The sequence below is a fragment of the Symphalangus syndactylus genome, chromosome 13 (genome assembly GCF_028878055.3).
Source record: "Symphalangus syndactylus isolate Jambi chromosome 13, NHGRI_mSymSyn1-v2.1_pri, whole genome shotgun sequence".
In the NCBI taxonomy this organism is placed as follows: domain Eukaryota; kingdom Metazoa; phylum Chordata; class Mammalia; order Primates; family Hylobatidae; genus Symphalangus; species Symphalangus syndactylus.
This window is the reverse complement of record NC_072435.2, coordinates 36,127,290-36,152,474: the sequence shown is the minus strand read 5'-3', so window position 1 is coordinate 36,152,474 and position 25,185 is coordinate 36,127,290. Positions and strand designations below refer to the sequence as shown.

General features: G+C 50.7%; 1 protein-coding gene across 2 annotated transcripts in view; it reads left to right on the top strand.

The window, feature by feature from the left end:
- COL5A3 (collagen type V alpha 3 chain) overlaps positions 1-25,185 on the top strand; it is a 49,948-nt gene that overhangs the window by 7,091 nt on the left and 17,672 nt on the right. For both annotated transcript variants that reach the window (XM_055238568.2, XM_055238570.2), the window contains exons 7-44: positions 1,521-1,634; positions 1,732-1,878; positions 5,335-5,382; positions 5,459-5,500; positions 6,051-6,113; positions 6,803-6,877; positions 6,975-7,058; positions 7,229-7,285; positions 7,372-7,425; positions 7,875-7,928; positions 9,705-9,758; positions 9,837-9,890; positions 10,074-10,127; positions 10,440-10,484; positions 10,627-10,680; positions 11,469-11,513; positions 11,675-11,728; positions 11,862-11,906; positions 13,680-13,733; positions 13,836-13,880; positions 14,025-14,078; positions 15,796-15,840; positions 15,948-16,001; positions 16,133-16,240; positions 16,660-16,713; positions 20,138-20,191; positions 21,164-21,208; positions 21,436-21,489; positions 21,603-21,647; positions 22,265-22,318; positions 22,420-22,473; positions 22,894-22,947; positions 23,054-23,161; positions 23,311-23,400; positions 23,664-23,717; positions 24,561-24,668; positions 24,790-24,897; positions 24,980-25,033. In XM_055238568.2, the coding sequence (XP_055094543.1) occupies positions 1,521-1,634; positions 1,732-1,878; positions 5,335-5,382; positions 5,459-5,500; positions 6,051-6,113; positions 6,803-6,877; positions 6,975-7,058; positions 7,229-7,285; positions 7,372-7,425; positions 7,875-7,928; positions 9,705-9,758; positions 9,837-9,890; positions 10,074-10,127; positions 10,440-10,484; positions 10,627-10,680; positions 11,469-11,513; positions 11,675-11,728; positions 11,862-11,906; positions 13,680-13,733; positions 13,836-13,880; positions 14,025-14,078; positions 15,796-15,840; positions 15,948-16,001; positions 16,133-16,240; positions 16,660-16,713; positions 20,138-20,191; positions 21,164-21,208; positions 21,436-21,489; positions 21,603-21,647; positions 22,265-22,318; positions 22,420-22,473; positions 22,894-22,947; positions 23,054-23,161; positions 23,311-23,400; positions 23,664-23,717; positions 24,561-24,668; positions 24,790-24,897; positions 24,980-25,033 (2,439 nt within the window). The remainder of the gene's footprint in view (positions 1-1,520; positions 1,635-1,731; positions 1,879-5,334; positions 5,383-5,458; positions 5,501-6,050; positions 6,114-6,802; positions 6,878-6,974; positions 7,059-7,228; positions 7,286-7,371; positions 7,426-7,874; positions 7,929-9,704; positions 9,759-9,836; positions 9,891-10,073; positions 10,128-10,439; positions 10,485-10,626; positions 10,681-11,468; positions 11,514-11,674; positions 11,729-11,861; positions 11,907-13,679; positions 13,734-13,835; positions 13,881-14,024; positions 14,079-15,795; positions 15,841-15,947; positions 16,002-16,132; positions 16,241-16,659; positions 16,714-20,137; positions 20,192-21,163; positions 21,209-21,435; positions 21,490-21,602; positions 21,648-22,264; positions 22,319-22,419; positions 22,474-22,893; positions 22,948-23,053; positions 23,162-23,310; positions 23,401-23,663; positions 23,718-24,560; positions 24,669-24,789; positions 24,898-24,979; positions 25,034-25,185) is intronic.

The following is a 25,185-nucleotide window of genomic DNA, read 5'->3' as shown; positions in this document are numbered from 1 at the left end:
TCTCTCAGGTGACTGTTGACTGTCAGGGTGACTGATAACAGGGTGGGGGTGGGTCCCATCTTATGACCTCTCCCGTCTCTGACCCCCTCAATCTCCAGTCCTGGGGCACTAGAGGGAGGGGACAGACCCAGATAAGTTCCTGATTTTAAGGGATTTCTTGATGAGGGCTACTATTTAAGGGGGGATCATTGGCTGGGTTGAATGACGTGTTTATTAGTTAGTGTGTCATTGTTTGGGGTTCTCTGCTTGGGGTCATTGGGGACAGTTATTCATTGGGAGAGTCATTAATTGGGGGAATTATTTGGCTTCCCTGATAGGGATTGCTGGATAGTGGGGAATCATTGAGGGAGATATTAATTGAGGTCAGTGTTTGGGGTGCACCTAGCTGGGGATCACAGTGGAAGGTCATGGATAGAAACCATTATTGGTGTTACTGATGTCCCTAGTTTAGGGTCAATGACTGGGGGTTTTTGGTGGGTGGTCACTGACTGGAAGTCATAGTGGGGTCACTCATTGGGGCCACAAGTTGGAAGAGTGATTTTCAGGGGGTAGCGGATGGGGTAATTGGTTTGGGAGTCCCTGAGGGAATTATTAGTTAGGAAGTCATTGATGGGTGGAATTACTGTTTGGGGGTCATTGGTTAGGATGGTTTTGTTGCACTTATTTATGGGTATTTATTGTTGGAGCATCACTGGTTAGAGGAATAATTGATTAGGGGTCACTGATAGGGGTTATTAGTTGGAGAGTCACTAGTTGGTGCTAATGGTCAAGAGAGTGTCACTGGTTGAGGTCACTGGTTGGGAAATATCACTGAATGGAGCAGTAATGGGTTGAGGCCATTGATGGGAGTGGGAGGGGTTGTTTGTGGGTCTCTGGTTCTAGAATCATTGGGGTCTGTTGATATAGGTCATTCTTGGTGGGTCACTGGGTTGGGGGATCCTTGGTGGGGGTCGTTGCTTGGGGTCTTTGGCTGGTGGGGGAGTCACTGGTTGCACTACATCTCAGTTCCAGATCTTCTTTGCCAAGAATACAAACACCAGGAGTAGTGGGCCCCTCTTTAGCCCCTTCCTCAGCCTTGTTCCCTCACCGGGGACCCCCCCCGCCCTCTTCCCACAATGCCCCCCCCCACCCCCCGCCTTGACCCAGTTCCTCTGCAGCTGTCCAGGCCAGAAGGAGCCGCCACTCCCTCTCTGACTGTGGCCTGCTGGCCGCTGAACTCTGCCTTGGGAGAGGACATGTGGGCTAGGCTTCCAGGAGGCTGGCCCTGAATGTTGGACCTTGACCTTGACCACTGGGCTTTAGGGCCAGCCTGGCTCAGCACCTCCTCCATCCACAATGGCTCCCTCTGCTGGCAGCCCTGCTCCAGCCGGCCCACTTTTGTCTCCATTGGCCTCTGGTGCTCTTTGCCTCCTCTGTCCCTGTCCCCAGACTGGGAGCTCCTGGGGACAGTGGGAGGGTGCCTCCCTTTTGTCTTGATTGCCCTCACTCGAGACCCAAGGCTGCCTCCATCCCTGCTCCAGACCTCCACTGACATCCCCAAGACAGAGACTCCAGCTGCAAATCTGCCTCCTACCCCCACGCCTTTGGTCATCACCTCCACTGTGACTACTGGACTCAATGCCACGATCCTAGAGGTTGGATGGGGCTGGAAGAGGGGAGACCCCAAGGGTTAGGGGGGTGGCAGAAAATAAGGAGGTCAGGGGAAACTTTGGTCTGTCCTAACGTTCTCAGGGGAGCTTGGACCCTGACAGTGGAACCGAGGTGGGGACCCCGGAGACCAAGGCAGCCAAGGAGGATGAAGAAGGAGATGATTCCACCATGGGCCCTGACTTCCGGGCAGCAGAATATCCGTCTCGGACTCAGTTCCAGATCTTTCCTGTGAGTATCTAGGTGGCTGGGGTTAGGTGCAAGAGAGTGGGATTCCTATTTTAAAAAATTTTTTTTAAATTTATTTATTTAGGCAGGGCACAGTGGCTCCCACCTGTAATCCCAGCACTTTGGGAGACCAAGGTGGGCAGATCATTTGAGGTTAGGAGATTGAGACTAGCCTGACCAACATGGTGAAACCCCATGTCTACTAAAAATACAAAAAATTAGCCGGGAGTGGTGGCACGTGCCTGTGATCCCAGCCACCGGGAAGGCTGAGGCAGGAGAATTGCTTGAACCCGGGAGGCAGAGGCTGCAATGGGCCAAGATCGTGCCACTGCACTCCAGCCTGGGCAACAAAGTGAGACTCCATCTTGAAAAAAAAACCGAACAATTAAAAAATTTATTTAATTTTTTCTTTTTTTTTAAACTTTTATCTTAAGTTCAGGGGTACAACTGCAGGCTTGTTACATAGGTAAGCTTGTGTCATGGGGGTTTGTTGTACAAATTATTTATTTTATTACTCAGGTATTAAGCCTAGTACCTGTTAGTTATTTTTCCTGATCCTCTCCCTCCTCCCACCCTCCACCCTCCAATAGGTCCCAGTATCTGTTGTTGCCCTCTATGTGTCCATGTGTTCTCATTTATCTCCCGCTTATAAGTGAGAACATGTGGTATACGGTCTTCTGTTCCTGTGTTATTTTATTTACTTACTTTTTTCACATCTTGAGGACTTAGAAGGGATTCCTACCTGGAGCCACAAAAGACCAGTCTCTCTTTTGACTTCTGCGCCTCTTGTATCAGGCACTGTGCTAATAGTTGACTCTGTGACTAGAGAGAGGCGCTTGGCTTTTACTCCAAGCACCAGGAGATGCCACTTGAGCACTTGTGAAGGAACGTGATCTGACTTGGAGCTTTAAAACCTCCCTCTGGGCCGGGGGCAGTGGCTCACGGCTGTAATCTCAATGCTTTGGGAGGCTGAGGCGGGAGGATCGCTTGAGGCCAGGAGTTTGAGGCCAGCCTGGGCAACAGTGAGACCCCATCCCTTAAAAAAAAAAAGAGCTATCTGGCTGCTGAATGGCACATGGACAGTAGGGGGAGCCAGAGGGGCAGCAGGGAAGCCCGCAATCTGCAGTCGGGATGTGACCTGGAGGAAGATGGGAGGGAGGAACGCAGAGAAGTGGACCAATTTGGGACATGCTCCATTTTGGTCTTGGAGAAAGATGGATACACATTCGATGTAACTGAATCCAAGCTCAGTGGCATGATGTTTGAAAGGAAAACAAGAGAGACGAGAATTGGTGGAAGGAAAAGCAGGTTTATTCTAAGCAGGTTTATTCCAAGAGACAGCAAACTAAGAAGATGGTGGACTGTTGTTCCGAAGCACCATCTTGAGTCAGTACAAATTTTAGGCTCTTTTTATGTTAAGGGCAGGGAGAAGACAAGAGGGTAGAGATCAAGAGGTAACTGAGGCCGGGTACAGTGGCTCACACCTATAATCTCAGCAATTTGGTAGGTTGAGGCAGGAAGATCACTTGAGCCCAAGAGTTTGGGACAGCCTGGGTAACATAGCGAGATCCCATCTTTACAAAATATACAAAAAATTAACCGAACGTGGTGGCGCGTGCCTCTGGTCCCAGCTGAAGCAGGAGGATCACTTGAACCCAGGAGATGGAGGCTGCAGGGAGCCATGATCACACCACTGCACTCCAGCCTGGGTGGCAGAGCAAGACCTTGTCTCTAGAGAAAAGAAAAGAGGCTTGGGCCGGGCGCGGTGGCTCACGCCTGTAATCCAGCACTTTGGGAGGCCGAGGCGGGCTGATCACGAGATCAGGAGATCGAGACCATCCTGGCTAACATGGTGAAACCCTGTCTGTACTAAAAAATACAAAAAATTAGCCGGGCGTGGTGGCGGGCGCCTGTAGTCCCAGCTACTCGGGAGGCTGAGGCAGGAGAATGGTGTGAACCTGGAAGGCAGAGCCTGCAGTGAGCCGAGACCGCGCCACTGCACTCCAGCCTGGGCGTGAGAGGGAGACTCCGTCTCAAAAAAAAAAAAAAAAAAAAAAAGAAAGAAAGAAAGAAAGAAAAGAAAAGAGGCCAGGTGCAGTGGCTCCCAGTTTGAGTTCAGCCTGGGCAACATAGCAAGACCCTGTCTCTACAACGACAACAAAAAAATTAGCTGGGCATGGTGGTGTGTGCACCTGTGGTCCCAGCTACTCAGGAGGCTGAGGAGGGAGGATCACCTGAGTCTGAGGAGACCGAGATTGCAGTGAGCCATGATTGTACCCCTGCATTGTAGCCTGAGCAATAGAGTGACCCTGTCTCAAAAAAAAAAAAAAAAAAAAAAAAAAAAAGCAAAGCAAGCAAGCAAGAGAAAGAAGGAAGGAAGGAAGGAGAAGAGAGAGGAAAAAAGGAAAAGCCTGCCTGGGCAATAGAGTGACTCTGAAAAAAAAAAAAAAGAAAGAAAGAAAGAAGAAAGAGAAAGAGAAAGAAAGAAAAAGAAAGAGAAAGAAAGAAAGAGAAAGAAAGAGAGGAAGACAGAAAAAGAAAGAGAAAGGAAGGAAGAAAAGAAAGAAAGAAAGAAAGAAAGAAAGAAAGAAAGAAAGAAAGAAAGAAAGAAAGAAAGAAAGAAAAGAAGCCAAGCATGGTGGCTCATGCCTGTAATCCCAGCACTTTCGGACGATGAGGCGGTGGATCACCTAGGTCAGGAGTTTGAGACCAGCGTAACCAACATGGTGAAACCCCGTCTCTACTAAAAATACAAAAATTAGCCAGGTGTGTTGGCGGGCACCTGTAGTCCCAGCTACTGGGGAGGCTGAGGCAGGAGAATCCCTAGAACCCAGCAGGTAGAGGGTGCAGTGAGCTGAGATCGTACCACTGCACTCTAGCCTGGGGGACAGAGCAAGACTCTGTTTCAAAAAAAAAAAAAAAAAAAAAAAGAAAAAGAAAAGAAAAAGAAGAAAGAAGGAAAGAAAGAAGGAGAGAAAGGGAGAAAGGAAAAGCCTAGGTGTTCCACAGGGGAGGCACATAGGCACATAGTTGTAACTAACTTGCCCTTGTTACCTGGAGTGCTTGTTGTGTGCCAAGCATTGTTTTAATTCATTCATCTTTGCATGCGATATACACAGTCATCATTCATCCACTGACTTTACAGGTGGACCAATTACCTCTAAGTGGCCATAGGGGTTGACTAAGTTTCCCAACATCACTCAGTTAGTAAGAGGCAGATGCAGGATCAGTATTGGGCAGGAGGCTCTGGAGTTCATGCTCTTCACCTCGACATGGCATTGCCCGGTGGATGCGGGGGGCTGAGCTTCTCAGTGCATATTGGTTACAGTAGAGGAGAAGGGGCTCTGAGGGTGGACCCCGTGTGTGTGTGTGCGTGCGCGTGTGCGTGATCAGATAGCTGAGGGGCTTATGTCCAAGTTCACATCTCTTTTCTCCCCATCTCCCCTGACCCCACCCCAGGGTGCTGGAGAGAAAGGAGCAAAAGGAGAGCCTGCAGTGATTGAAAAGGTGAGGGGTCTGGATTGCAAGGGGGTTGAGAGGCTTCATGATGACAGTGGTCACCGACACTCATTTTTCCCTTCAGGGGCAGCAGTTTGAGGGACCTCCAGGAGCCCCAGGACCCCGAGTAAGTCATGGCTGTGTTTCCTTCTTCCAGTCTCCCTTCCAGCTGAGGGGTGTTTAAGCCCCTAGAGTGAGGAGTTGGGGGTGTAATGTTGCCTGGCCAAGTGGAGGGTAGTGGACACTTGAGGCTTAAAGGGTGAGTCAAAATAGGGAGGATGAACAACATACAGACTGGGCAACGTAGCAAGACCCCATCTCTTTAAAAATAGCCATATATATTTTTTAAAAATAGTGGCACCCACCTGCAGTCCCAACTACTAGGGAGGCCAAGGTGGGAGGATTGCCTGAGCCCAGGAGTTGGAGGCTGCAGTGAGCTATGATCACGCCACTGCACTCCAGCATGGGTGACAGAGTGAGACCATCTCTAAAAAAAAGAACAGGGGTCCGAGAGTAGCGTTGGGGGTGAGTGTGGGTCAGCATTGCATTAGCGGAGTTGGAGTGGCTCTGTAGTGGGGTAGAGAGGTCAGCCTGAGGTTAGAGTCAGTGGCAGGTTGAAAGTCAGCCTAGCTCAAACTTTGCATTTCCTGTGACTCCTGTTTCTCTGTCCCCAACAGGGGGTGGTTGGCCCCTCAGGCCCTCCCGGCCCCCCAGGATTCCCTGGCGACCCTGGTCCACCGGTAAGAGACTCCCACTGGGGTGTATACTTCTCAGAAGAGTGAGGTTTGGGGCTGGAAGCATGACAGTCTGAACATAGATATGAGGGCGTGGCACTTGGGAACACCATCCCGGGGCTGGCACTGACCTCTTCTGTTCTCTGTCTCCCATCTGTGAACTATTTCTCTGGTTCCCCTTGTGTTTCTGGGGCCTACTCTTTGCTTTTCTTCTTTTGACTGTCTCTGTTTCTGAGTGTCTTTCATCTCTGTCTTTCTCCTTTGTGACTCTGTATCTGTCTCTCTTCTGTCTCTCTCTGTTGGTCTCTGTCTCTCTCCCTCCCTCCGTCTCTCTGTCTTTGCCTCTCTCTCTATTTCTCCATCTCTGTCTCTCTTTCCCTGGTTTTTCTGCCTCTGTCTGTCTCTCTCTGTCTCTCTTTGTTTCTGTCTCTGTACGTTTCTACATCTGCCTCCATCCTTCTCCATCTCTCTCTCCCCTTCTCTCTGTCTCTGTCTCCATCTGTGTCTTTTCCTTTCCCCTTCTCTCTACTTCTCTCTCTCTTTCCTTGCCATGATCCCTCTCTGATTCTGTCTGTGTCTCTCTCCATTTCTCCCTCTCTCTCTCTTTCTGACTCATCCTTCTGTACCTCCCCTGTCCTCGCTGTCTCTCTGCCTCTCTCCCTGTCTCCACCTCTCTTCCCCCATCCCTCTCTCAGGGCCCTGTGGGCCTCCCAGGAATCCCCGGCATTGATGGGATCCGAGGCCCCCCAGGCACTGTGATCGTGATGCCGGTAAGAAGGAGAGGGAGTGGCCCAGCCTTGGGGAGTGGAGTCCTCATCCAGGAGGGGGCTCTCCTGGGGGCTTCCCTCACCACTAAATTCCTCCCAGTTCCAGTTTGCAGGTGGCTCCTTTAAAGGACCCCCAGTCTCATTCCAGCAGGCCCAGGCTCAGGCAGTTCTGCAGCAGACTCAGGTGAGTGGGAGGTGTGGACATAGTGGGAGGAACCCCAGAGAGTGATAGAGCCTCGGCGTAAGGAGGGGCTGGGCAGGAGAAGGGGGTTATTTTTCTCCTGAAGATGTCTCTGTGGGGAATGTTGGGGGTCTCGTGGGAGGCCCCAAGCTCTGACTCCTCTGTCTTTCCAGCTCTCTATGAAAGGCCCCCCTGGTCCAGTGGGGCTCACTGGGCGCCCAGGCCCTGTGGTGAGTAAGGGGACTGCATGGAGGGGGCGGTGCATGCATTAGTAAAGAATCATCTAACCACACTCCTCCATCTCTACTCCCCCAAGGGTCTCCCCGGGCATCCAGGTCTGAAAGGAGAGGAGGGAGCAGAAGGGCCACAGGTGAGACTGGTGGAGATAGGGCAGGATAGGATGGGAAGAACCTTCCCCCAGGACCACAAGATACAGTGCTGGATGGGGAAAATGCCAAAGGGGCTGGGGATATCCTTGCAATTAATGACTTTCCTAGAGAATGGTGGCTCGCATCTGGAATCCCAGCACTTTGGGAGGCCGAGGTGGGAGGATTGCTTGAGGCCAGGAGTTCAAGACCAGTCTGGGCAACATAGGGAGACCCTGTCTATACAATAAATAAATATGTCCTTCTAAGCTGGGTACAGTGGCACACACTTGTCTCAGCTACTTGGGAGGCTGAGGAGGGAGTATTACTTGAGCCCAGGTGTCCGGCCTGGGCAATACAGCAAGACCCCATCTCTAATTTCTTTTTAATACAATAGAATAAGTCCCCCTTTCTTCTTATTTTCCTTTCCTCCCTCCTTTTCTCTTTCTTCTAGGGTCCCCGAGGCCTGCAAGGACCTCATGGACCCCCGGGCCGAGTGGGCAAGATGGTGAGTGACAGCTAGGTCCCCAGACCACCCCTTATCCATCCCTCAGCACCCAACATGAGCCTTGGCTTTGTGACCTTGAGGTCTGCTGATGTCGTTAGTGGGAAAAGAGTGCTGAAGGCAGTGAATGGCAGCTCCACTGAGTGTGTGTCAAAGGAATCCGGCCAGGCCGCAGAGTCAGGAAGGACTTGCCTGCAGGAGTGATGCTTGTCCTGAGATCTGAAATAGAACCAGATGAACAGATGGGGAAGTGGAAGTAACAGCATGGCAAAAAAGAGACCTGTCACATGGAAGGAAATGACAAACAAGTCAATTTCAGATAGAGTCATGCACCACATAATGATGCTTATAAGATGACTGGCTGCGCGCAGTGGCTCATGCCTGTAATACCAGCACTTAGGGAGGCTAAGGCAGGTGGATCATTTGAGGTTGGGAGTTTGAGATCAACCTGGCCAACATGGGGAAACCCCGTCTCCACTAAAAATACAAAAATTAGCTGGGCATGGCAGCGTGCGCCTGTAATCCCAGCTACTTGGGAGGCTGAAGCGTGAGAATGGCTTGAATCCGGGAAGCGGAGGTTGCAGTGAGCCACTGCACGCCAGCTTGCGTGACAGAGTGAGACTGAGTCTCAAAATAATAATAATAATAGTAATAGTAATAATAATAATAATAATAATAATAAATAAATAAGATGCTGGTCCCATGAGATTATAATACTGTATTTTTACTGTACCATTTCTATGTTTGGATTTGTTTAGACATATAAATACTTACTATAGTGTTACAATTGCCTGTGATATTTGGTACAGTTGCGCATTGTTCAGGTGTGTAGTGTGGCAGCACCAGGTTATACTGCATAGCCTGGGTGTTTGGTAGGCTGTACCATCCACGGTTGTGTAAGTGCATTCTATGATGTTCACACAATGACAAAATTGCCCACTGATGCATCTCTCAGAACGTATCCCTGTTGTTCAGTGACATGTCACCATAGTTATATATATGATATATGTATGTGTGTGTGTGTTATATATATAACATATATATAACTCCAGCCTGGGCAACAGAGCAAGACCCCTTCTCAAACAAATAAATAAATAAATAAAATCAGCCATAGCATAGCGGCTGATATCTGTAATCCCAGCACTTTGGGAGGCTGAGGTGAAAGGATGGCTTGAGCCCAGGAGTTTGAGACCAGCCTGGGCAACATGGCAAAACCCGGTCTCTACATAAAATGCAAATAAAAAATTAGCCAGGTGTGGTGGTGCACACCTGTAGTCCCAGCCACTTGGTAGGCTGAGGTGGGAGGATTGCTTGAGCCAGGAGTTCCAAGCTGTGTTGAGCTATGATCATGCCACTGCACTCCAGCCTGGAGTGCAAGACCTCAGCTCTAAAATACATAAATAATTTTAAAAAAATAATATCTTAGCCTAGGCATGGTGGCTCATGCCTGTAATCCCAGCAGTTTGGGAGGCTGAGGTGGGTGGATTGCTTGCATTCAGGAGTTCAAGACCAGCCTGAGCAACAGGGTGAAACCCCCACCATCTCTACCAAAAATACAAAAAGTTAGCCAGGCATGGTGGCATGTGCCTGTGGTCCCAGCTACTCGGGAGGCTGAGGTTGCAGTGAGCTGAGAATGTGCCACTGCACTCCAACCTGAGTGACAGAGACCCTGTCAAAAAAAAAAAACTTGATGACGTCGATGATGAAGTTGGGTTCCTAATTTGGGGGAGGGGTACAGGGAAGGTTCATCCTTGACTCTTGGGCTCACTTTCCCCATAGGGCCGCCCTGGAGCAGATGGGGCTCGGGGCCTCCCAGGGGACACTGGACCTAAGGTAGGTGATGGGGCTGAGATAAGACTTGGTGGGGCTGTCAGGCTTATAGGGTCAAGGCTCACTGGTGTCTCTGGACAGGGTGATCGTGGCTTCGATGGCCTCCCAGGGCTGCCTGGTGAAAAGGGCCAAAGGGTGAGTGTGTGAGGTCCCTCCCCCAGGTCTAAGCCCTCCTCCCAATATTCAAGCCCCCCGGTCCTCCCTCAGTATGAGAGTCATGATCCCTGTGTCCCTCCTCACACCCCATCTGCCTTCCCCGGGGGCTGGTCTCTCCACCCACACCCTTCCACTCTGAACTCCCCTCTGTTTCCTCTCCAGGGTGACTTTGGCCATGTGGGGCAACCCGGTCCCCCAGGAGAGGATGGTGAGAGGGTAAGTTTGGAAGAGAGTTAGGGCCTGGTTTGGAGAGTAAGTTTGGAAGCCTGAGTGAGAATCAGAGAGGAAGATCTGGAGGTCTCAGTGGCCAGCTTGAGAGCTGGGGACAAATTGTGGGGTGAGGAGGTGAGACTTGCAGGTCTAAGATTGGAGTCAGGGGCCTGAATGGAATCCCATGAACTTAGTCTGCGGGTTCCTAGGGATCTTGGTCTAATTCCGAGACCCCCTGGAAGGGGCTGCCCAGATGAGGGGAGGTGGCTCTCCAAGGGTTGTACCTTCCTGTTCCCAAGTAATGACGCTTTTCCACAGGGAGCAGAGGGACCTCCAGGGCCCACTGGCCAGGCGGGGGAGCCGGTGAGTATCAGGGATCCCTGGGACCCTTGCTTGGTGCAGGGGAGGGAGTCAGGACTCCCAGGGCCCCAGGACTCATAGGCCCCCTGGAACTCACAAGGCCACACAGAGGTGATGTGGAGATAATTCGCCTGCTCCCTTGCAGGGTCCACGAGGACTGATTGGCCCCAGAGGCTCTCCTGGCCCCACGGGTCGCCCGGTGAGTGTCACTGGCTCTCTGCATCCCTGTCTGTCTTTTCGTTTGTTTGTTTTGAGATTAGGGTCTCACTCTGTCGCCCAGGCTGGAGTGCAGTGGCGAGATCTCAGCTCACTGCAACCTCCGCCTCCTGAGTTCAAGCAATTCTCATGCTTCAGCCTCCTGAGTAGCTGGGACTACAGGCACCCACCACCACACCTGGCTAATTTTTGTATTTTTAGTAGAGACGGGGTTTCACCATGTTGGTCAGGCTGGTCTCGAATTCCTGGCCTCAAGCGATCCTCCCAAAGTGCTGGGATTACAGGCCTGAGCCACCGTTCCTGGGCCCCCTGTCTGTCTTTTTTTTCTCGCTTTTCTGTACTCTGCATGTCCATATCTGTTGCTGGCTTCTCTGCCCGCTCACCTTTCTTTTTATCTTTTTTTTTTTTTTAGACGAGAGTTTTGCCCTTGTAACCCAGGCTGGAATGCAGTGGCGCGATCTCTGCTCACTGCAACCTCCACCTCCCAAGTTCAAGCTATTCTTCTGCCTCAGCCTCCTGAGTAGCTGAGATTACATGCCTGGCTAATTTTTGTGTTTTTAGTAAAGACGGGGTTTCACAATGTTGGCCAGGCTGATCTTAAACTCCCGACCTCAGGTGATCCACCCTCCTCAGCCTCCCAAAATGCTGGGATTACAAGCATGAGCCACAGTGCCTGGCCCTGCTCACCTTTCCACCTGCATCTCTCGGTGTCTCAGACTCAGGCTCCCAGCTTGTTGCTCTGTCTTGGTGTCACATCCTCTTTTCCCCTAGGGTGTGACTGGAATTGATGGTGCTCCTGGTGCCAAAGGCAATGTGGTACGTGCCCTATGCCCTTTGACCCCTGATCCTTCTGACACTCTGACCCCGATTGTCCACATCCCTATTCCCTTCCATGACTGACCCCCCCAAGGCAATTTCACTAACACCTCAACACCATGACCCCTCTCAGCTTCACTGAAACCCCACTTTCTCCCCAGGGTCCTCCAGGAGAACCAGGCCCTCCAGGACAGCAGGGAAACCATGGGTCCCAGGTTTGAACTATCTTTCCCAATAATGGGGCATGGGAGTGGTCAGTTAAGACCTTAGACCATGACCAGGCTTACCAACCTCCACGCTCACCGCTTCTTTCTTATGCCTTCCCTCATCTTCTTTTTCTGTCCCCAGGGACTCCCCGGTCCCCAGGGACTCATCGGCACTCCTGGGGAGAAGGTGAGTGACAGCTCCACCTACCGTGACCTCCTCAAGTCTTCTTCCTTCAACTCTGTTGCCAAGCAAATCTTCCCACCAGTACCCCTCTGTTAGCTCTGGATAGTGATAAACTGCAACATTCCCTAAGCCAGCCCAGAGTTACAAAGTGTCCTTGTTGGGGAAGGATTGGTTGCAAGAAACAGAAACCCACCAAGGCTAGCTCACATAAGGGATATTGTCAGGATACAGAGAGCCCACAGAAGCCTGTCACAGAAGATATTACCAAGATGCACAGGCCCTGTGGGTCTCATCTTTGTTCCCTGGCACATCTGCTTCCGCCTTCCCTGGCAGACACACTTCTTTCTGCACATGTCTTTTTTTGGGGTGCAGGGACAGGGTCTCACTCTGTCACCCAGGCTGGAGTGCAGTGGCTCAATAATGCCTCACTGCAGCCTTGGCTTCCCTGGGCGCAGGAGATTCTCCCACCTCAGCCACCCGAGTAGCTGGGACTATCGGCGCATGCCACCATGCCTGGCTAATTTTTCTTTTCTCTTTTTTTCTTTTTTGTAGAGATGGGGTCTCCCTGTGTTGCCCAGGCTGGTCTTGAACTCCTGGGCTCAAGCACTTCATCTGCCTTGGCCCCCCAAAATGCTGGGATTACAGGCAAGAGCCATCATGCCTGGCTGGGCATTTTTAAAGAAAGGGGTGTGGCTGTGAAGCCACTATTTCAACATGTCTCTTGCACTGTTTTAATTTAATTTAATTTATTATCTTTGTGGGTACATAGTAGGTATATACTTATGGAGTACATGAGATGTTTTGATACAGGCATGCGCATAAGAATCATGTCATGTAGTATCCATCCCCTCAAGTATTTATTCTTTGTGTTACAAACAATCCAGTTATACCATTTTAGTTTTTTTTTTTTTTTTTTTTTTTTTGACGGAATTTCACTCTTGTTGTCCAGGCTGGAGTGCAATGGCATGATCTCAGCTCACTGCAACCTCCACCTCCCGGGTTCAAGTGATTCTCCTACCTCAGCCTCCCAAGTAGCTGGGATTACAGGTGCCCACCACTAAGCCCAGCTAATTTTTGTATTTTCAGTAGAAACAGGGTTTCACCATGTTGGCCAGGCTGGTCTTGAACTCCTGACCTCAGGTGATCTACCCTCCTCGGCCTCCTAAAGTGCTGGGATTACAGGCATGAGCCACGCCCGGCCTCTTTTGGTTATTTTTAAATGTACAATTAAATTATTACTGAAGCCAGGCACAGTGGCTCATGCCTGTAATCTCAGCACTTTGGGAGGCCGAGGTGGGTGGATCACTTGAGGTCAGGAGTTTGAGACCAGCCTGGCCAGCATGGTGAAACCCCGTCTCTAATAAAATTACAAAAATTAGCCAGATGCTATGGTCCCAGCTACTCCAGAAGCTGAGGCAGGAGAATCACTTGAACCTGGGAAGAGGTTGCAGTGAGCTGAGATCATGCTACTGCACTCCAACCGGGGTGACATATAATTGATTATAGTCACCCTGTTGTGCTATCAGTCTTGTACTGTTTTTATGTTCTTCCTTGTAACCTTCCCAGAAGCAGTGGATTTCTGAGGATCAGAGAGGGAAATGGGCTTGCCTGGGGTCACACAGCAAGTTTGGGCAGAGCTGGGATAGATTTCCTGGCCAGCGAGGTCTGCTTATTTCCTAACCTTGAGGCGGCTGCATGGCTGCGTAGATCTGATCCTAGTGGTGCTCCAGGGCTCTGAGCACCTCTGTCTCTCCCCTGCTGTTCATCTTCTTTCAGGGTCCCCCTGGAAACCCAGGAATTCCAGGCCTCCCAGGATCCGATGGCCCTCCGGTGAGAACCACGAGCTGGGAAAAGGAGGAAGGAGAAAGGGGAGGCTTGGGAATTGGAATGGCAAGTTTTGGGCTCTGACAACTTAGAATGTTTCTTCCCCAGGGTCACCCAGGACATGAGGGCCCCACGGGAGAGAAAGGGGCCCAGGTGAGTGACCAGGAGGTTAGGCTGGGTTGGGGACGAGGATCGGGAGGCAGGACCTGCAGTCAGGGGCCACAGAGGAGAGAGATGAGGACTCTTAGAATGTGGAAAGGACTGTCTAGAATGGCACTGACCTTATTTTCCTCCCAGGGTCCACCAGGGTCGGCAGGCCCTCCGGGCTATCCTGGACCTCGGGGAGTGAAGGTAGGTGATACCGGGGGCTTGCAGGTATGAGTGATTTACCAGCTTTGGGTTCAGGCATGCGATGCAGCTCCATCGGAAACTTCTGGATGTGTGGAGAGGGGATCAGTTGGCCAGGCCAGATGTAGTGGGACTGGGGTTTGGAGCTGCACAGCCAAGGACAGCCTTACGGTGTGGTTGTCACCTTGTTGTTGAGAATAGCTAAGCCCATTAGAGACCGAACACATTTCTTCCTTTTCTTTTTTCCTTTTTCTTTCTTTCCTTTTTTTTTTTTTTTTGAGACAGAGTCTCGCTTTGTCGCCCAGGCTGGAGTGCAGTGGAGTGATCTCAACTCACCGCAACCTCTGCCTCCTCCCGGATTCAAGTGATTCCCCTGCCTCAGCTTCCCGAGTTGCTGGGACTTTAGGCATGCACCACCACGCCTGGGTAATTTTTGTATTTTTAGTAGAGACAGAGTTTCACCATGTTGGCCAGGCTGGTCTTGAACTCCTGACCTCAGGCGATCCACCGTCCTTGGCTTCCCAAAGTGCTGGGATTACAGGCGTGAGCCACCACGCCCAGCCCTAAATGTTTTATTTTTTCAGAGACAGGGTCTTCTCTGTTGCCCAGGCTGGAATATAGTAGCATAATCATGGCTCACTGCAGCCTTGAACTCCCATGCTCAAGTAATCCCCTCACTTTAGCCTCCTGAATAGCTAGGACTATAGGCGTATCCCCACCAGGCTTGGCACTTTTTTTTGTTTGATTATTATTATGATTCTTGAGACAGAGTCTCACTCTGTTGCCCACGCTGGAGTGCAGTACCACCATCACAGTTCACTCACTGCAGCCTGGAGCTCACGGGCTCCATCAGTCCTCCCACCTCACCCTCCTAGGTAGCTGGGACTACAGGTGCATGTCACCACATCCGGCTACCGTTTTTTTTTTTTTTTTTTTGGACTTTTTGTATAAATGAGGTTTTCCTATGTTGCCCAGGCTGGTCTGGAACTCCTGGGCTCAAGCAATCCTCCAGCCTCTGCCTCCCAAAATGTTGGGATTACAGGCGTGAGCCACCTTGCCCAGCCTCTAGTTACATTAATTAACCCCTGTGTTGTGGTTGAGTCTAGTTAGTTACACTGTAGCCAAAGCTAGAGAACAACTTGTAGCCAAGCTCAATTACATTGTGATCAAGTGAATTTCTCTGTGGCTGGAGACTAACCACATGGGTTGTATTGTATCCAAGCGCAATTTCATTGTAGCCCGCTGAGCTCAGAGATGTTGTAGCCAAGTGCAGTTTTCAGTTTGGTGTGAGCAGCATCCAGACTTGAACTAAGCGCTCTCTCCATAGCCAAGCACAGAGGTCGTCTGGTTGCCAAGCAGAGTTGCCTTGTCGCTGGCACAATGGGGAACATTCCTTTGCCTTTATAATGAGGTCCGGGCCTGGAATGTTCATCCTCTTTCTCCTGCCAGAAGGAACTGTGGACAAAGCGTCTCCAGGAGATGGGAATCACTTACTTGGAAATTTGGCCTTCCCTGCACACCCCCGCACAGATGACCTTGGGAGGCCTCCACTGGGGAGGGAGGGGCCTCTGGGGAAAGATCATTTCTTCTGAAGCTGCCCCTCCCAGCTTCTGCCTAGCATCCTCTTGGGACTATCCTGGCTGCTTTAGAGCAGGGGACTGAGTTTGGGTCCCTTCTTAAGCAGGGAAGAGGCTTGAGAGCTTTTTTTTTAATTTTTCAGGGCACTGCAGGCAACCGGGGCCTCCAGGGGGAGAAAGGCGAGAAGGTGAGGAGAGAAGGAATTCATCAGAGGAGAGGGAGTCCCAATCATGGGGTCCTGGTTGTGTCCCTTCCCCGAGGCCCTCACTTCTGGCCTCTGTCTCTCCCACCCAGGGAGAGGATGGCTTCCCAGGCTTCAAGGGCGATGTGGGGCTCAAAGGTGATCAGGTAAGACCAGCTCCAGATGAGGGGTGGTGTGGGTCTGGGGGGCTTGGGGAAGATAGGGAGGGGATGAGCTGGGGCTAGACAGAGCAAGAAGGACAAAAGATGGATATTAAAGACTCTCCTTTTTCTTCCAGGGGAAACCCGGAGCTCCAGGTCCCCGGGGAGAGGATGGCCCTGAAGGGCCGAAGGGGCAGGCGGGGCAGGCTGGCCAGGAGGGGCCCCCAGGCTTAGCTGGGGAGAAGGTAAATGACTCTCCACCCTCTAGCCTCCCACAGTCAAGGTGTCCCCAACCTTTTCCCTCTGCCCTTTGCCCTTTTATTATACCTTCGACCTCAGGAGGTTGCTACCAACCTTGTCATCTTTAATTCCTCAGCTCAGCATTACAGAGCAATTTGATACACGCCACTTATGTGTTCATCTCCATAACCACCACATGCAATAGGCATTTTCATCCCATTTTACAGATGAGGAAAACTGAGACTTGGAATGGCTGAATGACCTGCCCAAGGACATGCCCCTAGCAGGCAGGAGCGAGGACTTGAACCTTGTTTCCCCAATTCCCATCCCATTAGCCCATTCACCATGCCCCAGCCAGCCCGACCTTTCCGCCTCTGACCTCCAGGTTGCAATTTCTGACCTTTGTCCCATAACCTTTCTGCAGGGCAAGCTTGGGGTGCCAGGCCTCCCAGGTTATCCAGGACGCCCTGGGCCTAAGGTAGGAAGCTGGGGGTGGGGGTGGAGATGGAGATGGGCAGGATTCAGAGACTAACATCTGGGGATCCAGGCTGTGGTCTTGGGGGATGAGCTGCCACCCCAAGGGTCACTGAGAGAATGTAAAATGTGGGCTTTGGCCAGGCATAGTGGCTCAGGCCTATAATCCCAGCACCCTGAGAGGCTGAGGTGAGAGGATTGCTTGAGCCCAGGAGTTCAAGACCAGACTGGGCAATATGGCAAAACGTTGTCTCTACGAAAGCACACAAAAATTAGCCAGATGTGGCTGGGCACGGTGGCTCATGGCTGTAAGCCCAACACTTTGGGAGGCGAGGTCAGGAGTTAGAGACCAGCCTGGCCAACATGGAGAAACCCCGTCTCTACTAAAAATACAAAATTAGCTGGGTGTGGTGGTGCATACCTGTAATCCTGGCCACTCGGGAGGCTGAGGCAGGAGAATCACTTGAACCCGGGAGGCAGAGGTTGTGGTGAGCTGAGATTGCACCATTGCACTCCAGCCTGGGCAACAAGAACAAAACTCCATCCAAAAAAAAAAAAAAAAAAATTAGCCAGATGTGGCCAGGGGCGGTGGCTCACACCTGTAATCCCAACACTTTGGGAGGTAGAGGCAGGCGGATCAGGAGTTTGAGACCAGCCTGGCCAATGTGGTGAAACCCTGTTGCTACTAAAAAAAAAAAAAATTAGCTGGGCATAGTAGCATGTGCCTGTAATCCCAGCTACCCAAGAGGCTGAGACAGGAGAATTGTTTGACCCCAGGAGGCAGAGGTTGCAGTGAGCCAGGATTGCACCATTGCACTCCAGCCTGGTGACAAAGCAAGATTCCATCACAAAAAAAAAAAAAAAAAAAAAAAAAAAATTAGCCAGATGTGGTCCCAGCTACTTGGGAGGGTGAGATGGGAGGATCACCTGAGCCCAAGGAGATTGAGCCTGCAGTGAGCTATGATCGAGCCACTGCACCCCAGCATGAGTGACAGAGGGGGGGCTCTGTCTCAAAATTTTTTTTAAAAAGTGAACTTTGACATCAGATAGACTTGGGGTCAAATGCCCTCTTACCTGCTATATGATCTTGGGCAAGTTTCTTGAGCCTGTTTTCTCTGCTGTGAAACAGGCATCCCAGTAATTTCCACCTCATCAATTTGATTATAATAATGTTGATAATGGTGATGATGACAGTGATTATAAAACTGTAGGATCCTTTTATTTGGTGGGATTAAGTTTCATTCACCAACAAAGCCAATTAAAGGGGAGAATCATAGAATCATAAAATACACATCTTATATATCTTGAATTAATTATAACTTATAGTCAAATGTACTTATGCAAAAACGTACTTATACGAAAACGTAACATTTTTTTGCCAATGTTTTGATGGGTGAGGACACTGATGAGATTCATTTTTCTGCCTAAACTATACCCATATTATATCCCTGATGAGTTCTGTTTCTATAGAGTAGAGCAGAAACCTAAAGACATTTGGGGCTGGGCGCGGTGGCTCATGGCTGTAATCCCAGCACTTTGGGAGGCTGAGGCGGGTGGATCACCTGAGGTCGGGAGTTCACCACCAGCCTGGCCAAGCAGAACCCCATCTCTACTAAAAATACAAGAATTAGCTGGGTGCAGTGGCGGGTGCCTGTAATCCCAGGTACATGGAGGCTGAGGCAGGAGAATTGCTCGAGCCCGGGAAGTGGAGGATGCAGTGAGCTGAGATCATGCCACTTACTCTACCCTGGGCAACAGAGTGAGACTGTGTCTCAAAAGAAAAAACAATAGACATTTGGGAAGATATTTGAGTGCAGAATCCTCCTAGAGTTTCACATTTTTGCTCTGTTGAGCTGATAGTTATCTTGCCTACATTGGATTTGACAGTGGTGGTTTTTTTTTTGTTTTTTTTTGTTTTTTTTTTAGTGATTCCTCTTTAGATTGACTTCCTTTAACTTAGATTTTTTCTTTCTTTTTAACGATTGGGAAAAAACTTTTAACTTGGTTTTGATGGACAACTTTATTCTCCTTCCTTCCTTCCTTCCTTTCTTCTCTCCCTCCCTCCCTGCATCCCCCTCTCTTTTTTCTTTTCTTTTCTTTCTTCTTTCTTTCTTTCGTCTTTCTCTCTTTCTTTCTTTCTGTTTTTCTTTCTGTCTTTCTCTCTTTCTTTCTCTTTCTTTCTTTCTTTCTTTCTTTCTTTCTTTCTTTCTTTCTTTCTTTCTTTCTTTCTTTCTCTTTCTTCCTTTCTGCTTGCTTGCTTTCTACCTTGGCCTCCCAAAGTGCTGGGATTACAAGCGTAAGCCACTGTACCTGGCATAGACTAAGATTTTAGAAGGTCCTTGTGTGCATGTGTTCAGGATCTTTGAAGAGTGTTGGGGCCAGGTTGGTGGCTCACACCTGTAATCTCAGCACTTTCAGAGAATGTGGTAGGAGAATCATTAGAGGCCAGGAGTTCAAGACCAGCCTGGGCAACATAGTGAGACCCCATATCTACTAAATATTTATTTTAAAAATTAGCTGGACATGGTGGCTTGAACCTGTAGTCCCAGCTATTCAGGAGGTTGAGGTAGGAGGATCAATTAAGCCCAAAAGGTTGAAGCTGCAGTGAGCTATGATTGCACCACTGCACTCCAGCCTGGGTGACAAAGTGAGACACTGTCTCTTAAAAATAAAACAAACAAAAAAAGAGTATAGAGACCATGGAACCCCCAGATGGGAGGGGAGAGTAGAGGGAGCCTGCAATGGGCTTTGACGCGGGATGCCACCAGATTGGGTAACTTGGGCAACTGTCTTTTCTAATCTGAACTCAGTCTGCACAGTGAGGTGTGGGAGAGGATATCAGAGCCTGTGATGTCTTCCCCCAGGTGGAGGAAGGGTTCCTCCAGTCTATGCTGGAGGCATAGACTGGAGTCAGCTAACAGATATTAAAAAGCACTCACCGTGTGCCAGGCAGTGGGGAATAAGACCAGTGAGCTATGTCACAGTGAGGGAAAACAGGCATTGAATAAATAAGTCGATAAGGGTCATTTCAATGCAGGTGTTCTTGGGAAAACAAAATAGCACAATGTGACAGACAGAGGGTGACTTGGGCAATGTGGAAGCCAGGATGGTGGCAGAAAGGCATTCTAAGGAGGTGACATCTGAATGAGAGCTAAATGGTCAGGAGTGGCTGACTTTGTGGAGACCTAGGAGACGAGCATTTCAGCCAAAAAAAGCAGCCAGTGCAAAGGGCTGCAGTGAAATGAGAAGGGAGGAGAGGAAGGGAGAGGAGAGAAGAGGGCTGCCTTGTAGGAGGCTGGGGCTGTAGAGACCAAGGAAGCTTCTGGAATCAGTGACCTGGAAATGCCTCAAAGGATGGTATGAGGGGCCAATTCCACCCACCACTCACTCCTCACCCTCATGTCTTCTTTCTAATTCTCTCTACTCAGGGATCCACTGGATTTCCCGGGCCCCTAGGACCCATAGGAGAGAAAGGGAAGTCGGTGAGTTATGACCGGGGGTAAGGGAGAGGGGCGAATTTGTCCAAGGGGAACAGCATGTGTGGTTGTGTCTGATGATGGGTGGACCCTGGGTGTTTGTGTCTATGCCTGGAAGCACTTGTGTGCACACATGCTATTATATGCAATGCATGACACATGTAGGTGATTACACATGGTATTATCATGAATATGACTGTAAGTACATGTATATGCATTTCATGTATCTTTCAATATAGATGAGACAGGGTTTTAATGCCGCGACCTGCAGGCCTGTGCCTGGGTGAACAAGGGCATGAATCTACATGCACTTTGCATGATGGTGGGCATGAATGTGTGCAAGAAGCTTGTACACATGCGTGAAAGGACATGTGTATACACATGTGTGTGTTTCTGTGCACACTGAGTGATGTGTATACACATGTGTGTGTTTCTGTGCACACTGAGTGATGTGTATACAGGCATGTATTGTATTGGTGTTGCTATGTGTGTATTGTAACAGTGTTAATGAACATTGTATGTATGTACATGAGTGTATGTATACTGCTGTGCTTACCAAAACAAAGTCCTCAGCTGAATCCAGGCCTGCATGTGTTTACAGTGGGTATACATGTGTGCAAAAGATGTATTGCACGATGAGTTCTGTGTCATCTTCAGGCTGTGGATTGCCAAATGCATGCCATGATTACATGCAATCATGTATGCATACTGCACAGCTGTGATAATATATGTCTTGTGGGCAAACATGCTTGCACCTTTGTACTCTGTAGACGCAATCATAGTTGTAATTGTGTGTTTAAGATCTTTGCATGGTTTTGAGTATAAGTTGTATGTGTGTGTATGTGTATGACTGAAAGGCTTGTGAATAAATATGTGGCAGACAGCTTTCTGGGTCTGTGACTGGGTGCCTTTTTGCGTTTGCATCATGCCTTTGCACCCTAACTCTCTTCTGCTCTCTCTCTTACAATTCATTTTCAGGGAAAGGCAGGGCAGCCAGGCCTGGAAGGAGAGCGGGGACCACCAGTAAGAAAATAGACAGTGCCCCCTACCCTGCTGGGACTTGGGGACAGGGCTGGGAAGGAAAGGTAGTGGAGAGGTCATCTGTGGGCAGGGAAAGGGTTTGGGTTATATCAATGTCCCTGGTCGGGCAGGAGAGGTAGTCACAAGGGGAGGGGACCTGGAAGATTTGGTCTCATCTCCCAGGCTCCCCCACCCCCTCATATCTGATCTTTGCCTTTTTTTTTGTTCAGGGCTCCCGTGGAGAGAGGGGGCAACCGGGTGCCACAGGGCAACCAGGCCCCAAGGTATGGGATGGGTGGGCAATCAAGGCCCCCCATGCCCGAGGCTCAGCCAGTCCCTCCAAATTCTTCCCAGTTGAGTTTGTTCTGGGGACTGAGTCTCATTCACTCTGTCCTAGGGCGATGTGGGCCAGGACGGAGCCCCTGGGATCCCTGGAGAAAAGGTGAGTGTGTGTGTGTGTGTGTGTGTGTGTGTGAATGTGCATATGTGTGTGTGACAGAGAGAGAGAGAGAGATTCTGAGTGGAGGACAAGCCCAAGAGATGAAGAGACATTATAATGCAGTGGTAAGAGCACAGCTTAATTGGGTGTGGTGGTGCACACCTGTAGTCCCACCTACACTGGAAGCTGAAATGAGAGGATTTCTTGAGCCCAGGAGTTGGAAGCTGCAGTGAGCTAATCACACCACTGCACTCCAGCTTGGGTGACAGAGTAAGACTCCATCTTTAAGAAAAGAAAAAAAGAAGGATCACAGCCTCTAAAGTCAGAGAGCCATGAGTTCAAGTCCTGGCTCTGCCACTAACCTACTGTGTGACCTTGGGCAAGTCACTTAACCACTCTGGGCCTTAATTTTCTCCTCTGTAAAATGGGGGTAACCTCAGTCTCCACCCCAAAGGGCTAGAGTGGTGAATAAAATGACTGATTGTGTGGAGAATGCCCTGCCCATGCCTGGCATGCAGTAAGCACTCAATATGTGCTCGATCCTGTTGTTATTATGTGGGGCTCAGGGAGTGGATAGGGAGGCAGAAGGGATGAGATAATGACTTCTGGTTCCATTTCAGGGCCTCCCTGGTCTGCAAGGCCCTCCAGGGTTCCCTGGGACAAAGGGTCCCCCTGTGAGTGAGGTCACCCTGACTGGGGGTTGGGTGGGTGGAGGATGTGGGAAGGGAGGAAGCCCTGTATCTGTGCCCCAACCCTTTCCCACCTCATCCCCCAGGGTCACCAAGGTAAAGATGGGCGACCAGGGCACCCTGGACAGAGAGGAGAATTGGTGAGTAACCCCTCAACCTTTGATTCCTGATCCTTTTTTTTTTTTTTTTTGAGACAGAGTCTCACTCTGTCACCCAGGCTAGAGTGCAGTGGGGGCAATCTCAGCTCACCGCAACCTTTGCCTCCCTGGTTCAAGCAATTCTCCTCCCTCAGCCTCCTGAGTGGGACTACAGGCACGTGCAACCATGCCCGCCTAATTTTTGTATTTTTAGTAGAGACGGGGCTTCATCATGTTGACCAGGCTGCTCTCAAACTCCTGGCTTCATGTGACTCACCTGCCTCTACCTCCCAAAGTGCTGGGATTACAGGCATGAGCCACCGGACCTGGCCAGATTCCTGATTCTATCAGGCCTTCCCTGTCTCCCCCTCCTCCATCCCTTCCCCATGTAACACCGCCCCTGCATTTGATTTTTCTCTCTAGGGCTTCCAAGGTCAGACAGGCCCGCCTGGACCAGCTGGTGTCTTAGGCCCTCAGGTCAGAGTGGACTCCATAAACCTCCCTTGTTATTTAGGGGAAAGCTGGGCTCCTAAGCGACTCCCCTAGGCCACCCCCACTCAACAGGAGCCTTCTTCCTCACCAGGGAAAGACAGGAGAAGTGGGACCTCTGGGTGAAAGGGGGCCTCCAGGCCCCCCTGGATCTCCTGGTGAACAAGGTCTTCCTGGCCTGGAAGGCAGAGAGGGGGCCAAGGTGAGACACTGTCCATTGGAGATCTTGGTTGAACATCCAAGATCAACCAAGGGCTCAGAATCAGGCTCATGGGGGAGGGGCCCTGAGTCACAGATTGGAGGGAGACATCCCTCCCTGGAGCTTGACTTCCCTCCTTTGCCCTCCTGTAGGGGGACCTGGGACCACCAGGACCCCTTGGGAAGGAAGGGCCAGCTGGACTCAGGGGCTTTCCCGGGCCCAAGGGGGGCCCCGGGGACCCGGTGAGTATCTTTGGAGACCCTCTTGCATGTCCCTTAGAGAAGGAAAGGATGGAGGCGGTCAGGGGAGGGATGGGGGAATGGCATTTGGGGTGCGGGAAATGATGAAAGCAAAAAAAATGGTGGAGGAGACTGGGGAAGGCAGACCCCCTCAAAGCTCAGTGTCCAGTCCCAAGAGAGAGGTGGGGACTGTGAGCTCCCCACAGAAGAAGACAGGACCTGGGGACACCCTTGGGAGTCTCTTAACTGTGAATTATCTCCTTCAGGGACCTACTGGCTTAAAGGGTGATAAGGGCCCCCCAGGACCCGTGGGGGCCAATGTAAGTATAACCCCATGTGCTGGGTGGGGGCAGGGGGGAGGGGACTTAAGGTGTCTTGGAAGCTTGACATTGTCATGATAAAACCCATGATGGAGGCCGAGGCAGGCAGATCACTTGAGTTCAGGAGTTCAAGATCAGCCTGGCCAACATGGTGGAACCCCGTCTCTACTAAAAATACAAAAATTAGCCAGACATGGCCGCGGATGCCTGTAATCCCAGCTACTACTCTAGAGGCTGAGGCAGGAGAATCACTTGAACCTGGGAGGTGGAGGTTGCAGTGAGCCAAGGTCAGTTCTGTTGCTCACTGGCTGGGCCATTGTATTCCTTGGCAAGCCTCAGTTTCCTTGTCTGTAAAATAGCCATGATGAGAAGCCTCGTCGCATGTATGATCACAAACCTCATTGAGATCATTTATCCAACAAATACTTACCTGTGCATTGGCCATCAACATATAAAAACCCCTTTTCTGGGGCCAGGTGTAGTGGCTCATGCCTATAATCCCAGCTCTTTGGGAGGCTGAGGCTGGAGGATCGCTTGAGCGCAGGAGTCTGAGACCAGCCTGGGCAACATAGCCAGGTCCTGTCTCTACAAATATATATATATAGGCTGCTAGGAGGACTTTGGCTTTTGTTCTAAGTGAGACGGGAGCCGTGGAGAGTTCTTGAGCAGGAGAGGAATATGCCCTGCCCCTCAAGTGCTCACAGGCACCCTCTGGCTGCTGCAAAGGGAACAGGTTAGATACAATCCTGGTAACCTCAGAACTCAGTGCCTGGTGGCTTAAAAACCCTCCATAAAGGAGAGCTACTACTGGTATTATTCCTGACTCATCACCCCTGTTCTCAGGGCTCCCCTGGTGAGCGGGGTCCTTTGGGCCCAGCAGGAGGCATTGGACTTCCTGGCCAAAGTGGCAGCCAAGGCCCCGTTGGCCCTGCAGGCGAGAAGGGGTCCCCGGTAAGTGACTTGCCCATCCCATTCCTAGGGCCTCCTCAGGGTCTGGCCCTGCCACATCCCAGGACATGGCTCCTGCAGGACATTCCTGCCCTGACATCCCCCTTTCCATCCCCCACAACAGGGAGAACGTGGCCCCCCTGGCCCCACTGGCAAAGATGGGATCCCAGGGCCCCTGGGGCCTCTGGGACCCTCTGGAGCTGCTGGGCCTTCTGGCGAGGAAGGGGACAAGGTGAGGGGTTCACAGAGAGGAAGGGTCCAGGGGAGGATGGGGGTGAATGAAAGCTGGGTCCTTCATCCCATTTCCTCTGCAGGGGGATGTGGGCGCCCCCGGACACAAGGGGAGTAAAGGCGATAAAGGAGATGCGGTGAGTGAAGATCCCCAGTGAGGCAGGGTGGGGTAGGTAGCAGAAAAGAGAGGAGGCCAGGGATGTAGAGATCATTCTCCATGGGGTAGGAGAGGCCATGGAGTTTTCTGCCTTCTCGGGTACCATCTTGACACCTACATGCAACAGAAGGT